This window comes from Chiloscyllium punctatum, chromosome 7, assembly GCF_047496795.1.
Source record: "Chiloscyllium punctatum isolate Juve2018m chromosome 7, sChiPun1.3, whole genome shotgun sequence".
NCBI classification, from domain to species: domain Eukaryota; kingdom Metazoa; phylum Chordata; class Chondrichthyes; order Orectolobiformes; family Hemiscylliidae; genus Chiloscyllium; species Chiloscyllium punctatum.
This window is the reverse complement of record NC_092745.1, coordinates 121,749,297-121,766,388: the sequence shown is the minus strand read 5'-3', so window position 1 is coordinate 121,766,388 and position 17,092 is coordinate 121,749,297. Positions and strand designations below refer to the sequence as shown.

General features: G+C 42.6%; 1 protein-coding gene across 1 annotated transcript in view; it reads left to right on the top strand.

The window, feature by feature from the left end:
* Positions 1–11,043, top strand: part of LOC140480104 (calcium-activated chloride channel regulator 3A-1-like) — a 40,092-nt gene extending 29,049 nt beyond the window's left edge. Inside the window, exons 7-14 of the mRNA XM_072574748.1 lie at positions 1,421–1,645; positions 1,732–1,909; positions 2,647–2,753; positions 2,840–3,061; positions 4,640–4,901; positions 6,238–6,405; positions 8,023–8,250; positions 9,968–11,043. Coding sequence (XP_072430849.1) covers positions 1,421–1,645; positions 1,732–1,909; positions 2,647–2,753; positions 2,840–3,061; positions 4,640–4,901; positions 6,238–6,405; positions 8,023–8,250; positions 9,968–10,365 — 1,788 coding nt within the window. The 3' untranslated portion in view covers positions 10,366–11,043. The remainder of the gene's footprint in view (positions 1–1,420; positions 1,646–1,731; positions 1,910–2,646; positions 2,754–2,839; positions 3,062–4,639; positions 4,902–6,237; positions 6,406–8,022; positions 8,251–9,967) is intronic.
* The last annotated feature ends 6,049 nt before the right edge of the window (positions 11,044–17,092 follow it).

The following is a 17,092-nucleotide window of genomic DNA, read 5'->3' as shown; positions in this document are numbered from 1 at the left end:
AAGTGCTCACCTACCCCTAGTTCTAATACCTGGCCTGGTTCGTTACCCAGAACCAAATCCAGTATGGCCTCACCTCTTGTTGGCTTATCTACATATTGTGTCAGGAAACTCTCCTGCACACATTGCACAAACACTGACCCATCTAACGAACTTGAGCTATAGCTTTCCCAATCAATATCAGGAAAGTTAAAGTCTCCCATAACAATCACCCTATTACTGTCACTCTTCTCCTGAATCATCTTCGCAATCCTTTCTTCAACGATTCTAGGACTATTAGGAGGCCTGTAAAAGACTCCTAACAATATCCTGGGGCTACCACTGATGAGAAACTCACTGGACTTACTATATAAACACAGTGAATATAAAGCAGGTCAGAAGCTAGGAATATGTGATGAGTAACTCACCCTCTGAGAAAACCCCCCCTACCCCGCCCAAAGACTGTCCATCACCTACAAGACACAAGTCAGGAGTGTGATGTAATACTCCCCACTTGCCTGGAAGTGTGCAGCCCCAACAACACTCAAGAAGCTCTACACCATTCGGGATAATACAGGATGCTTGATTGGCACTACATCCATAAGCATCCACTCCCTCCACCACTGACACGAAGTAGCAAGATGCAGTGCAAAAATTCAACCAAAGATCCTCAGACAGTACCTTCCAAACCCACTTCCATTTGGAAGGATAATGGCAGCAGGTATATGGAAATAGCACCACCTTCAAATTCCTCTCCAAACCACTCACCTGACTTGGAAATATATTGCAATTCCTTCATTGTGACTGGGTCAAAATCCTGGAATTCCCTCACTCAAGGCACTGTGGGTTAACCCACAGTGGTTCAAGAAGGCAACTCACCATCACCATCTTCTCAAAGGCAACTGGGAAGGGGCAGTAAGTGTTAGCCCAGCCAATGACGCTAACATCCCACAAAAATGAATTCTTTAAAAAATCCTGCTTTGGAAGAAATTAAAACTTGATGAAAAAATAGGGACTCAAGAGCCAGTCAAATGGCAATCATTGTCGTAAATAAGCAATGGACTCACTTATGCCCTTGAGAGAAGGAAATCTGTCAATGTTCACTGACGTACATGTAACTCCAGTCTCAGAGACTGTAGTTGACTTTAACTATCCTTGAAATGCCCAGCAATTCGTTCAGCGCAAAGGCAATTAGAGATGGGCAATAAATACTGCTGTTACCAATGACACCCACATCCCATGTGTAAAAAGGAAACATTTGCTTAAATTAATGCAGCCAAAACAATCAACAGAAAAAAAACTGTGAAACTATCTCGGGCAAAGGAGACTGCTTAATACTAACTTTAAATTACATTTAAAGTAAGATTTATGAAAATTAATTTATAAATAAATCAGTTAAAAGGCAGTGAATTGCATGTTACATTGTCTTTTTTTAATTCGATAGGAGAATCGTATTAACAGACTCCGACAAGCAGCTGAGATATTCTTACTTCAGATCATTGAAGCAAAATCACAAGTTGGAATCGTCACTTTTAACAGTGCTGCAACTATTCAATCACATTTGAAAGTGATTGATAATGAAGGTGTGAGGAATCAACTTGTCCAATTGCTACCTACAACAGCTAATGGGGGGACAAATATCTGCGCAGGAGTCCAGACTGGTTTTCAGGTAGAAACTGAAATGCTTCAGCAAACTTTAGTAACTCATTTACTTTTCAGTTTTCCCACGTTGACAATAACTTAACGGCTTTGCAGGTACTTGGTGATGATGACGGTGCTACAAATGGTGGTGAAATCGTTTTGCTGACTGATGGGGAGGACAGTGGGATAAGCAGTTGTTTCTCGGAGGTGGAACGAAGTGGTGCAGTTATCCACACGATAGCATTAGGACCAGATGCAGCTGCAGAGCTGGAACAGATGTCAACACTGACAGGTAATAAGGACACAAAGAGTTCTCATGAATTCTTGGGAGACAAATGCAACTTCAAGCCTTGTTATTTTGAGTTCTGCTCCCAACTTTTATTGTGGTGGAAGGGTTAACAGGTTTAAAATGAATTGGGTGGCCCCTCAGTGAAAATACTGGACAAAGGAATTTGGAGTGAGAGCATTCCAATTACTGGGCAGACTCCGACAGGAAGTTGTTGTACTTCATTCCTGGTGCTATCCACAAGCATAGCTCACAGGAAATTATGTGTGACACTGGAAAAGCACAGCTGGTCAGGCAGCATCCGAAGAGTAGGAGAGTCAACATTTCAAGCATAAGCTGATGAAGGGCTTATGCCTGAAATGTCAACCCTCCTGCGCCACGGATTCTGCCTGATCCAGCACCACACTCTTGACTCTGACTCTCCAGCATTTGCAGTCCACACTTTTTCCTATACTTGCTTCTCCAAGCTACTTACTAATAATGCAGGCAATGGGAACATGGTGCCGACCACTGGCATTTTAATTCTTCCTCTCTCAACTCCACGCACATTACAGCTGCTAATCTGACAGGATGAATATCAATGTTCACATATTCAATAGTTTTATTCCAAACAATTTGGGCAGTTACTGTCACATTGCAGAAATCCCTGATGCCTCCTTCTTCATTTCGGTCTCAATTGGCATTGCCCATTGACCATGTATTTGATCCATGTTTATAACTTTCTTACCCTCTCCATTCTCTAGGGGGTCGACAGTTTGCAGCCACTGATAAAGTGGATGCAACTGGATTAAGCGATGCCTTCTCTTCAATAGTATCTGGAAATGGTGACATTGGTCAACAGTCAATTCAGGTCTGTTTTTCCTCAGATAGTGGCTTTCTCATTATCCGTGTGTTAACTTAATGTTAGATTCAATAGATCCATTTCTTTGGTCCCAGCTTGAAAATTCTGGAACGAAGGTTGAAGAAGACAGTTGGTTGAACGGAACAGTTTTCATCGACAAGACCGTTGGGAATGACACATTTTTTGTCATTACATGGGAGAAGCAGGCACCAAATATTTTTGTTTATGACCCCAGTGGAAAGATATATAACAGCAATGACTTTAAGATTGATAGTACAACACATACGGCCCGTCTGAACATTCCTGGAACTGCACAGGTAGGGATCAAAACATCTCCTTCAATTCTTCATTGTCTGCAGTGTACATTGTATCACTTTTAATCATGTTTTCCAGTAAAGTTATTAGAAAGCAGCTTGTTTACTATCAACCATCCTCTATTTCTACATGAGTCTGTTATACAGAGCAGTCTTTTACATGATCTCTGCCATTAGCCAGTTGAGTACACAGTACAAATGGAATGAAACAAAATGGCTATGTTACAATTTGAAATGTATCACTTCTGCATGGTACAGCTTCTAATGCATTGGTGAGGACATGGGCATTAGGGTCATTCAATGCCATTGAGAGCCTTGGGAACCCATGGAGGCATCATAAGCGAGGATAATCCTGAGTTCACCTCTATTTTGCTGACACATTTTCAAGTAAAGAGTATTAAACACTCAAAAGTGCTATGCTAAAGACAGAGATTGGTAAATTTCCAGATGTTGAAGACATTAAGAGATATGGAGATAGTGCAGGTCAATGCCATTGAGGTAGAAGATCATCCGTGATCTGGTCAAAAGACAGGGTAGAGTTGATGTTCTTAATTCTTCTGTTCCTGAGTTTACACAGTTTGATCAATGGTGCCTCAATGTCATGTAAGAAAGACAAGTCAGTCCCTTAAATGACTTCTGTCATTCAGTGAGACCATGGCTGATTTGTATCTTAAATCAATGTACTCAGTTTGGTACTAAACCCCTTGACATATTTGCCTTTCAATAGTCATTGGTCTCAATGTAGAAATATTTAATATTTAAGCAGCAAATCAAAATTCTAAATTTCAGTTAGTCCTTGTGTGCTTCCTAGCTTCAGCCCTTTCCAATTGATCCATAACAGAGTCATCGAGTCATAGAGATGGTACAGCATGGAAACAGACCCTTCAGTCCAACTTATCCATGCCAACCAGATATGCTAAACGAATCTAGTCCCCTTTGTCAGCGGATGGCCCATATTCCTCTAAACCCTTCCTATTCATATACCCTTTTAAATGTTGTAATTGATTCAGCCTACATTACTTCCTCTGGCAGCTCATTCCATACACATTACCCTCTGTGTGAAAAAGTTGCACCTTCGGTCGCTTTTACATTTTTCATCTCTCACCCTAAACCTATGCCCTCTAATTCTCTACTTCCCCACTCCAGGGAAAAGACCTTATCTATTTACCCAATCCATGGCCCTCATGATTTCATAGACCTCTATAAGGTGACCCCTCAGCTTCCCATGCTCCAGGGAAATTGGCCCCATCCTATTCAGCCTGTTCCTATAGCTCAAACCCTCCAACCCTGGCAACATTTTCCTGAACCCTTTCAAGTTTCACAAAATCTTTCTGATCGGAGGGAGACCAGAATTGCTAATCTTAGAGTTATGCCCCTTGTCTGGATGTTTCCAATGGAGGCAACAAAATCCTCTACTCGCCATAAACACACCATTAAATCAACCTGTATCATTTATACTCAAAGAAAAACTGTCTTAGATAAATTTGAGCAGATATTCTTAAGACAAAGTTAGAGAAAGCTCTGAGATCTTGCAAGAGGTCTTATTTATCCAGCCATTGAAAATAAATATTTGAATTCCAGACAGGACATTGGAATTATGGTATCCGGAATTCTGGCATTGGACAGGTTATAACTATCTCAGTGACATCCCGAGCAGCAGATGAGAAAGCTCCCCCGGTGACGGTCCATGTGTACATCAGTGAAAAGGATTTGGATGGTCATAGGACAATTTACGCACAAGTCAGTCAAGGATTCTCACCTGTCCTGTTCGCAAATGTGACAGTTATTATTGAACGACCCACTGGCCCTACAATCGAACAACAACTTTGTGATAATGGCCTGAGTAAGATTGATGATGTGGCTCAATAAAGTAGAATATGTATTTACAACTGTCAGTACCTGAAATTTAGATGAATGTAATTATAACTTTGAGAGCATAGAATATATTGCAAAGTAACTTCTCATGGACCTGTTGACTGCTCCTGCACTCAACAGCAGTGGTCACAGGGAATATGTGCATTAAGCACATTGACTCCGGACCCCATCAGTGCTCATGACATCAGGTAAAACATGGGCAAGAAAAGCTGCTTCCAATTTGCTGCATACCAACCCCCCAATCCCCAGCCCTTGACTGTTGGCTCAATGCTTCTCCATGTTAAACAACATTCATCACCATTCAGGACAAAGCAATCCCTACTTGATTGGCACCTTGTCCACAAACATCCATTCCCTCCACCACTGGCAATTAATAAAAGCAGTGTGAACTATCTAAAAGATACATTGCAAAAATTCACCAAAGATCCTGAGACAGCACCTTCCAAACTATGGACGAGGGCAGCAGATACATGGGAACACCACCCCCTGCAAGTTCCCCTCCAAGCCACTCACCATCCTGAATTGGAAATATATCATCGTTCCTTCACTGTCACTGGGTCAAAATCCTGGAATTTCACCCCCCCCCCACCCCCCCCCCCCCCCCCCCCAATGACATTGCAGGTCTATCTTTAGCACATGGATGTTGTGTAATTGAAGAAGGCAGCTCACCGTCATCTTCTCATGTGAAACTAGGGGCAGGCAATAAATGCTGGCCTAGCCAGTGACACCCACATCCTAGCAGTGAATATATTAAAAAAAGAACTGCTGCCTGTTCTTCAGATTCAGACAATAGGCATTGACTTTCTTGGCCACCTGCTCCTACTCCTGTCTGAGGATGGGTCTTGAGGATCTCATGGCTCCATTCCCTCAAGATCCATGGTGTCTCTCCTCCTCTGCACCTCCACCACAGAAGGCTGGCTTCAGCACCTTTTCCCTGCTCAATACACTCTTGAACACAGTGGCAGTCAGCAACGCAGGGAACATTAGTTTCTACCATGTACATGCGATGGCAGCGGAAAGTTAATGTTTCCTATCTACTCGGAATAAGCAGCTCATAAATCACAGTGCCTGAAAAGCAGCACAAAATCAATTTTTAACCCCCAAAGTTTATTTTTAAACAATAAACAATGTAAAAAAAAACAATATGTTACATTTATAACAATTCACAAAGCATTTGAACTTAGAATTCCCGGATCAATTTGACTTTGTACTTGTCATCAGTGATATCAGTGCCAATCCAAATACAGTGCAATTATTCCATGTTTCACTCAGTCTGCAGCTACTTACCCTTTCCTTGCCTTTAGATGCTGACATTGTCAAAAATGATGGTATTTACACAAAGTATTTCTCTAAGTATTCTGGATATGGAAGATACAACTTTAAAGTACGTGTGCAGGGAGAGGAAGGGAAGACAAAAACAGCAATCCGAACAGGAGGATATTCCTTTTACATACCGGGATACACAGAAAATGGTAATAACATTTGGCAACAGCAAAGCAGAATGTGCAGGGGTGCCATGGCAATGGTGTATGCTTTATGTCGCGGTAAATCATTGAGTTGTGAGCTCTCCATATCCTTTGAATGCTATCTATGATTGGAAAGGTTCTTCACATAATGCTTAAAGTTTTGTAGCATTCATTGCAGGAGGTTCTCCCAGCCTTTACAGCCCATGAAAAGTGAAATAAAGATGTTACAGAGTCATAGAGTCCTACAGCACAGAGATAGGCCTTTCATCCCAAACTATCCATGCTGACCAAAATGTCCATCCACGCTAATTCCCTGCACTTGGCCCTTTCCTTCCCAATCCATGTATTTGGCCAAATGGCATGGGGAGGCAATGGCCCAGTGATTTTATCATTCGATTGTTAATCCAGAGACTCAGTTAATGTTCTGGGGACTCAGGTTCAAATCCAGCCACGGCAGATGATGTAATCTAAGCTCAGTAAAATCTGGAAGTAAGGATCTAATGGCAACTGTGCGTTCATTGTCAATTGTTGGAAAACTCCATCTGGTTCACTAATGTCCTTCAGGGAAGGGAGCTGCCATCCTTGTCTGGCCTACATGTGACTCCAGACCAACGGCAATGAGATTGACTCTTAACTGCCCTCTGCGAAATTAGGGATGGATAATAAGTGCTGCCCTGGCCAGTGATGCCCTCATCCAATAAATTTTTAAAAAGCCTTTTAAATGTTGTTAATGTACCCACCTTAACCACTTCCACTGGCAGCTCATTCCATATGGGTACCAACCTCTGTGTAAAAAAGTTGCCCCTCACGTTCCCTTTTATTCTTTCCCCTCTAACCTTAAACTGATGTCCTCCAGTCCTTTATTCCCCAACTCTGGGAAAAAGACTGAGTGCATTCATCCTGTCCATACCTCTTATGATGGACAAGAGGTGAGGGGAGATACAACTGATAATTATTGACTCCTGCCTTGCTTTGATAATATTGCCTTCTATTATTGCATATCTTTTTAAACAGTGTTTTAATTTAATTGCCAAAATGCCAGGAGGGTATCTACACAGGTGGGAGGGAGCCAATTGGGCTGACTATTACCATCTTCCTACCTCCAGCCTGGTAAATCCATGCCCCACCACTACTAGTGTTAACCCAAAAGTAGGCAGAACACCCCACCATATGGGCAGGCTATCTTGCAAACCCTGGTAGGTTTACTTGCAGACATCTGGGTGCAGACACTGCCCCAAAGCCATTCAGAGCCTGAATGAGGGGTTGAATGTTTAAAATATAGGCTTAATTGTTAAGGGGATTACTATGCATCAAATCAGGGTGCTTGAGAGTATTGGTGCTGGGGACATAGTTCCCCTGCTCAGGAAATCTAAAAGTATGGATCATTGATGATATGTTGTTGACCATTTCGGATTGAGATGAAGCCAAATTTCATCAGTGAGAAGGTGTTCAATCTTTGGAATAAAAAGCGATGATGCAAGTGAAATACAGCTGCGCTGGCCACATCTGCGTAGAGAGAAACAGAGTTAATGTTTCATGAAGGATATTCTAAAAAGACTTGTGCTACTTCAGACTTTGTGGTCTCGGTCTAATTAGGATATAAATGTCTTCCTTTTCATGTAGGCATTATTCAAACAAATCCACCAAGACCTTCAGTCAATTTGGATGATCTTGAGGCTGACATAGGAGATTTCAACAGGGTCAAATCAGGAGGAGCCATTTCAGTTGCTGAAGGAACACTCAATGTTGACATTCCACCGTGTAAAATCACAGACCTACAAGCAGCATTAGCTCAAAATAAAGTTGTATTGGAATGGACTGCACCAGGAGAGGATTATGATGAGGGAGCAGGTAATTGTTGTTAAACATTGGCCGCTTAGAACATAGAACAATACAGCACACTACAGACCCTTTGACGCTTGATGTGCTGACCTTTTATCCTACGCTAAGATCAAACTAACCAATATGCCCTACATTTTACTATCAACCATTTGCCTAACCAAAAGTCATTTAAATGTCCCTAAATATATCTGACTCTACTACCACTGCTGACGGTGCATTCCATGCACCCACCACTCTCTGTGTGAAGAACCTACCTCTGACATCTCCCCTGAACTTTCCTCCAATCACCTTAAAATTATGTCCCCATGTGGTAGCCATATCCACCCTGGGAAAATATCTCTGGCTATCCACTTTATCTATGCCTCTCATCATCTTGAACACCTCTATCAAGTCACCTCTCATTGTTCTTTGCTCCAATGAGAAAAACCTTAGATCCCTCAACCTTTCTTCATAGGACATGCCCTCCAGTCCAGACAGCATCCTGGTAAATCTCCTTTGCACCCTCTCTAAAGCTTCCACATTCTTCCTATAATGAGGCGACCAGAACTGAACACAATATTCCAAGTGTGGTCTAACCAGGGCTTTATAGAACTGCAGCATAACCTCAAGGCTGTTAAACTGAGTCTCCCTGCTAATGAAAACCAATACACCATATGCTTTAACAACCCTATCAACTTGGGTGGCAACTTTGAGAGATTTGTGGACATGGATCCCAAGGCCTCTCTGCTCCTCCACACTGCCAAGAATCCTGCTTTAAACCCTATAATCTGCATTTAAATTTGACCCTACTTATATAGATATTTCCTTTGTGGGACTGAATTGAGCAGATTGTTGGTGAATGCTGATAAACAGTGGAGGTATTCTATACAGATGAAATGCACTCACCAGAAGAAGAGAGGAACTAAGTCAAGTCTTGGTGAAATGGTGGAATTAGTATGTGACATTGGCTGCTTGTGTTCTGCTTTGATCAATAAATTGTGATGTTTGTGTTATGATGTAACAATTTGCTGTTTTCCCATGAATGGTAAAGCTCCCCATGGATGGTATTCTACTGTTTGAGCCCCTTAAATGGGCAGTACCCACTTACAACTACATTCTGCTGCTGCTAGTATTAATCCAGTGGTGGAGGAGGGACCCCATTGCAGAGGGCACAGGAAGCAAAGCCTAGCGTACATGCTTGGAGCTTTCTAGAGAATTTCTGTATTTCAATGATACGGAAATGACACAGCATTAAGGGGTTATGATGGAGGGGGGTGCTGTCCACTGGCAGCCACCCCTCCCCCATTGCACCCCACACTCCCCCAGCTTGATGTAGAACCTCACAGTTCCCCCACCCAACAACCCAACATCCAGCAACCCACTTCCTGCCATCACTTACCTGGGTCCTTCATTCGCCCTCAGGTGTATGCAGTGCCAGCAGCAGCTAATGGTTCCCCAATGGCACTGAGGAACAAGGATGAATTGGACGGCAGCTGTTGGTAGATGGATCTTTTCCAGCTCACCGCACCCCATCATCCTAAAAATCATTCCCCAATCCAGGCTCACCACAGGCCTGTCACATGCCTGAGTAGCTTAAGAGTGTGGCCTGCTCTCCTGCCACATACCAAGACCCTCTTGTTTAAGCCAGGTTCCACCCTTTATCTCAGTTTAGGAAGTGACCCTTGTTTAGTTTAGATGTGAACACATTAATTTCTTCTCTCTCTTCTTTCATTTCTCCTTTTCACAGCGTTCCGCTATGAGATGAGAATGAGCTATCACCTCCTCCAGCTACGGGACAACTTCACAGCAGCTGCCGTGGTTAACCTCACCAACTTGAATCCACGTCCATTTGGCTCAAGGGAAACATTCACATTTGTTCCCGAAAACACGGAACTGCAAAATGGGACAACGCTCTACTTCGCTCTCTGCGCCTACGATAAACAGGAACAGTCATCTGAAATGTCTAATGTGGCCAAGGTTTATGTCTTTGTACCTGCACCTCTGGTTGAGCACCCAAAAGGCAGTAGTGTATGGAAGGTGATTTGGATTGCGATTGTTGTTGCAATTCTGGTGTGTTTGATCATTGGGATTGTCAATTACCTGGTTCAGAAAAAATGCAAGGGGAGAACTTTTGTATTCGTTTAATATCCTTGCTGGAGGAATGAGCAGGGAGCATGCAATTAATTGGTCTAATTATTCAAACACTTAATCAGATTACACTGTATGTTATAAAGATTTGGTGCTAAGGGGTTGTAGTCCATGAATGTCCATGGTATATCTCCAATATTCATGCTATTTTCCAAGGATTTCACAGCTTTCCTACCAATGTTGTGGTGCACCTTTCCTCATTATTGGCTTGGAAGAGATTAGAAGCTACCTGGGTAAATGCAGGAAGGATGTTCCTGACAACTAGGGAGTTCAGAACAAGGGTCACAGTCCAGAGATACAGAGTAGGCCATTTAGGACTGGAATAAAGAGAAATTCCTTCACCCAGAGCATGGTCAGCCTGTGGAATTCTCTATTAAAGAAAGCAGTTTTGATCAAAACATTGAATGTTTTCAGGGAATTAAATAGAGTTCTCATGGCTAGAGAGTATAGGGACAAAGTGGGAACAGGTAATGAGTGGGATGTTCAGCTGTGATCACATTGAACGGTGGAGTACGCTGGAAGGGATGAATATTCAACTCCTGCTCCTGTTTTCTGTGTTTCTCTGTTTAAACTGAAACGGTCTGACTGACACAGCCCAGGGGACATAAGCTTTGGTTATCACCCATCTTTGTATCTTATTTTTTGCAACTTAGGCAATTCTACACGCTCTTCCATTCTGTATAATTGATTTTTAAAAATATTATTTCTGTTCTTTTCTTTAATAAACAATATCTCTTGCAATCAGAATGCTGTTTTCTTAGAGAGGCTGACACCATTAATAAGAAACTCTTGAAAAATGGCCTTACAGCAACATTACCATTTGAAGTAGACTCTCACAGAGAAAGTTTTCTGAAAAGTAGTAGTAGTTTCCATACTGCTATCACCAATAACAACAATGTGCATCTAACTGCCTCTTTTAATATATACATCAACAAGGATCCCAAATGGAAATATGCATCGATAGGGAAACACAATGATGGATGGAGGGATTAGTTGATTGAGACTAAAAGAGAAATTGCTGGAGAACTTCAGCAGATAAACATGACTTCATGTTTCGGAACCTGAAGAAGGGTTGCTGGACCTGAAATCTTAAAGTTGTTTCTCTTTCCACAGATGCTGCAAGACCTGCTGAGGATTTCCAGCAATTTCTATTTTTGTTTCAGACTTCCAGCATCCTCAATTCTTTGTTTCTTGTTTCAATGGTTGAGAGTCTGGTCAGTGAGATAGTGAGGAAATGTATAAGGGGAGAAAAGTGAAGAGGAGCACGGGGGTGGGGGGTGGGAGGTCTGACTGGCTGATCCAGCTGAAATGTCACTGATGACCACCAGCCACAATTGAATCAAGTGATGATACACTAAAATGTCAGAGACTGCAACCAAAGCTCCAATGGATAATATGAGCCCTCCTGCTTTGCAAACAAAAGAAAAGGATAGCAAGTGGAGTACGGGTTGGAACTCAGGGTGCTTAGAAGTGCCCAGAAAGAACAAAAGGAGCCAATACAGACCAATGCGAATGAAAGAGATGTGCAAATGGAATTAATGGAAGAATAAAGGTAAAGCTATTGTGGATGAGTTAGGAAGTTGGGGATGATAGGAGTGCTTTGGAATAATTGTGTTTAGTTTACAGATGGGGAGAAATGTGGGGTAATTCCTCCCTCTTCTCATCTCTTGGCTGATTACAACTTTAGAGAAATCGTGTTTCATCTCTGTGAGAGGTGCAATGTGAAAGAATGTACATGAAACTTTTTTTTAGTTAGATGTTAGATTAAAGAAAAAAAAATCATTTATTTATCACAACATCTGAAATGTAATTGTAACACCTCCAACTTTACACACACTCAAAATATAAACACATAGGAACAAATAATATCTGAAGCTGTAACCTCTGCTTATATTACCGAATGCTGGATGGGTCAAAGAAAACAGGTATTCCTGGCTCTGGACGTTCCTTTCTGCCTCCCTGACACTTTCAGCTTTTTAACAGTGTGTAGATCAATCAGATTGTTGTTAGGCAGAATTGCCTAACATCAAAAGCCTCTCAGTGCTACAGAATCTCAAATTCTCCCTCATACTGTTTCAAAAAGTAACACCTGCATTGTGCAACTCAAACAATATGCAGCACTTAATATTTAAGTTGCAAAATGTCCATGGTATTTCAGTTATAGCAGTTCTTTAACTAATTTGTGGGTGTGACTGTCAGCATTTTAGCCTGTCCCTAGTTGCCCTTGAGAAGGTGGTGGTGAGCTGTTTTCTTGAACCACTGCAGTCTACCTGCTGTGTGTTGACCCACAATGCCAAGAGGGTGGGAATTCCAGAATTTTGACTCAGTGTCAGTGAAGGAACGGCGAAACATCAATTTACCTTTAAGACCATGCGACACAGAAACAAAATTGGCTGTTCAGCTATTTGAGTATGCTCCACCATTCAATACAGTCATGGCCGATCTGATAATCCTCCACTCCACCTTTCTGTCTTTTTCCCATAACCCTCAATTTCCTTACAGGTATAAAAAGACAATCTGCCTATCTTAGCTTTGAATATACTTAGTGACACAGCCTCAACAGCCCTCTGGGGTCGAGAATTCCACAGATTCACTACCTTCAGAGAAGGAATTCCTCCTCATGTCTGCCTTAAATGTGCAACCTTTTACTCTGACATTATGCCAGCTGGTCCTAGACTCTCCCACAAGGGGAAAGAACCTTTCTGCATCTATCATGTCAAGTCTCCTGAGAAGCTTGTATGTTTCAGCAAAGTCATCTCTCATTCTTCTCTGTTGCAATGCAAACAGACCCAATCTACTCAACTGCTTTTCATAAGACTGTCCCTCTGTATGAGGATCAACATGGAATCTGTCTCTCAACTCCCTCTATAATGCCAATATATCTTTCCTTGGATAAGGGACGCAAAACTATTCACACTATTCCAGCTGTGGTCTAATTAGTGCCTTGCATAGTTTTAGTGGCATCTTTGTACTTTTATACTCCATTTCCTTCAAAAAAAAGGCAACATTCCATTTGTGTCCCCTTTATGGGCGGCGCGGTGGCACAGTGGTTAGCACTGCTGCCTCACAGCACCAGAGATCCGGGTTCAATTCCCGCCTCAGGCGACTAACTGTGTGGAGTTTGCACGTTCTCCCCGTGTCTGCGTGGGTTTCCTCTGGGAGCTCTGGTTTCCTCCCACAGTCCAAAGATGTGCAGGTCAGGTGAATTGGCCATGCTAAATTGCCCGTAGTGTTAGGTAAGGGGTAATTGTATGGGTGGGTTGCGCTTCGGCCGGGCGGTGTGGACTTGTTGGACCGAAGGGCCTGTTTCCACACTGTAAGTGATCTGATCTAATTTACCTGCTCAACTTGGGTGCAAGCCTTTCATGCTTCATGGATGAGGATTCCAAATCCATCTGTTCTGATGCTTTCTGCAGTCTTTGTTCAGTTTAATAACATTCACTGGGTAATCCAAGATGGAGGACAGGAAAAATTTCTGGCTGTAAGAGCTGCTCCTTTTTTTGAGGTATTTTAGGTGTTGGAGGTGATTTCCTCGAATTCCAGGAGCAGCAGTTGCATTGTTTTGGAACTTTGGAAAAAAAAAGTCAAAACAACAGCAGTTTAAAAGGGAGAAGGGCAGACAAAGGAAGCACATGGTGAGGTCAGTGCAGGAGAGAGAGAGAGAAAAAAAAACACCTGCACAGTTACTGCCTTTGCTGTTTGAATTCATGTATCGCTGGACATCGGAGTGCATCTGGGAAAATTAACAAACAGTGAAATTCACAACTAATCTTGGAGGAACTGTTGGGCAAAGTTCACAGCACAGAATCAGATAAGTTAATTGTTGTTTTAAGTCTGTCCAAGAGAGAGGATGCAGTAGTGGGTGCAGTGGATTCTTTCTTGATTATATGTTTTTGGAGATAAGTCTCTTGATTAAACTTAAAATATAAGCCTAGCTATTAATTTAACCTGGGGCAGTGTTTGTAGAGGAATAAGACAGTGTTATTTTCTGGGTCTGTAGATTGTGAAGGAACAAAAATGGCCTTTACAATGATATGTACTCCTTGTCAGATGTGGGAGTTTAGAGAGAGTTTAAGAGTGACTGTGGATTATATCTGCCATAAATGCTGTTGGATGCGAATCTTATCAGATCGAGTGGATCGGTTGGAAATACAAATAGAAGCAATGAGGAATTTGCAACAGTAACAGTATGTGGTGGATGGCAGTTATAGGAAGGGGGGCAAGTCTTAGACACAGTCACATTGATGGGTTAACTCCAGGAAGGGTAAGAGAGGTAGGCAACGAGAGCAGGAGTCTTTTGTGGATATACCCATTTCAGACAGGTATACTGTTTTGGAAAATGTAGGGGGTGATGGATTCTCAGGGGAATGTAGCACAAACAGCCAAGTTTCTGGTATTGAGACAACCTCTAATGCAACGAGGGATATGTCGGCTTCCAAGAGATCAATTGTGTTCGGGGATTCTGTAGTCAGAGGTACAGACAGACGTTTCTGTGGCCAGCAGAGAAAAAGCAGAATTGTGTGTGGTTTCCCTGGTGCCAGGATCAAGGATGTCTCAGAGAGGGTGCAGAATATTCTCACGGGGGAGAGGGGCCAGCAGGAGGTCATTGTCCACATTGGAACCAACGACATTGGAAGGGAAAAGGTTGAGACTCTGAAAGGAGATTACAGGGAGTTAGGTAGAAATTTAAAAAGGAGGTCCTCAAGGGTAGTAATATCTGGATTACTCCCAGTGCTATGAGCTAGTGAGGGCAGGAATCGGAGGATAGAGCAGATGAATGCATGGCTGAGGAGCTGGTGTATGGGAGAAGGATTCACATTTTTGGATCATTGGAATCTCTTTTGGGGTAGAAGTGACCTGTACAAGAAGGATGGATTGCACCTAAATTGGAAGGGGACTAATATACTGGCAGGGAAATTTGCTAGAACTGCTTGGGAGGATTTAAATTAGTAAGGTGGGGGGGGGGGGGGGGGGGGGGTGGGACCCAGGGAGATAGTGAGGAAAGAGATCGATCTGAGACGGGTACAGCTGAGAACAGACATGAGTCAAACAGTCAAGGCAGGAAGGGACAAGGTAGGACTAATAAATTAAACTGCATTTATTTCAATGCAAGCGGCCTAATGCTCAGGTGACTGACTGTGTGGAGTTTGCACGTTCTCCCCGTGTCTGCGTGGGTTTCCTCCAGGTGCTCCGGTTTCCTCCCACAGTCAAAAGATGTGCAGGTCAGGTGAATTGGTCATGCTAAATTGCCCATAGTGTTAGGTAAGGGGTAAATGTAGGGGTATGGGTGGGTTGCGCTTCGGCCAGTCGGTGTGGACTTGTTGGGCCGAAGGGCCTGTTTCCACACTGTAAGTAATCTAATCTAATCTAATCTAACAGGGAAGGCAGATGAACTCAGGGCATGGTTAGGAACATGGGACTGGGATATCATAGCAATTACGGAAACATGGCTCAGGGATGGGCAGGACTGGCAGCTGAATGTTCCAGGATACAAATGCTACAGGAAGGATAGAAAGGGAGGCAAAAGAGGAGGGGGAGTGGCACTTTTGATAAGGGATAGCATTACAGCTGTGCTGAGGGAGGATATTCCTGGAAATACATCCAGGGAAGCTATTTGGGTGGAACTGAGAAATAAGAAAGGGATGATCACCTTATTGGGGTTGTATTATAGACCCCCCAATAGTCAGAGGGAAATTGAGAAACAAACTTGTAAGGAGATCTCAGCTATCTGTAAGAATAATATGGTGGTTATGGTAGGGAATTTTAACTTTCCAAACATTGACTGGGACTGCCATAGTGTTAAAGGCTTACTTGGAGAGGAATTTCTTAAGTGTGTACAAGACAATTTTCTCATTCAGTATGTGGATGTACCTATTAGAGAAGGTGCAAAACTTGACCTACTCTTGGGAAATAAGTCAGGGTAGGTGACTGAGGTGTCAGTGGGGGAGCACTTTGGGGCCAGCGACCATAATCCTATTTGTTTTAAAATAGTGATTGAAAAGGATAGACCAGATCTAAAAGTTGAAGTTCTAAATTGGAGAAAGGCCAATTTTGACGGTATCAGGCAAGAACTTTCAAAAGCTGATTGGAGGCAGATGTTCGCAAGTAAAGGGACGGCTGGAAAATGGGAATTCTTCAGAAGTGAGATAGCAAGAATCCAGAGAAAGTATATTCCTGTCAGGGTGAAAGGGAAGGCTGGTAGGTATAGGGAATGCTGGATGACTAAAGAAATTGAGGGTTTAGTTAAGAAAAAGAAGGAAGCATATGTCAGGTACAGACAGGATAGATCGAGTGAATCCTTAGAAGAGTATAAAGAAAGTAGGAGTATACTTAAGAGGGAAATTAGGAGGGCAAAACGGGGACATGAGATAGCTTTGGCAAATAGAATTAAGGAGAATCCAAAGGGTTTTTACAAATATATTAAGGACAAAAGGGTAACTAGGGAGAGAATAGGGTCCCCCAAAGATCAGCAAGGCGGCCTTTGTGTGGAGCCACAGAAAATGGGGGAGATACTAAATGAATATTTTGCATTAGTATTTACTGTGGAAAAGGATATGGAAGATATAGACTGTAGGGAAATAGATGGTGACATCTTGCAAAACGTCCAGATTACAGAGGAGGAAGTGCTGGATGTCTTGAAACGGTTAAAGGTGGATAAATCCCCAGGACCTGATCAGGTGTACCTGAGAACTCTGTGGGAATCTAGAGAAGTGATTGCTGGGCC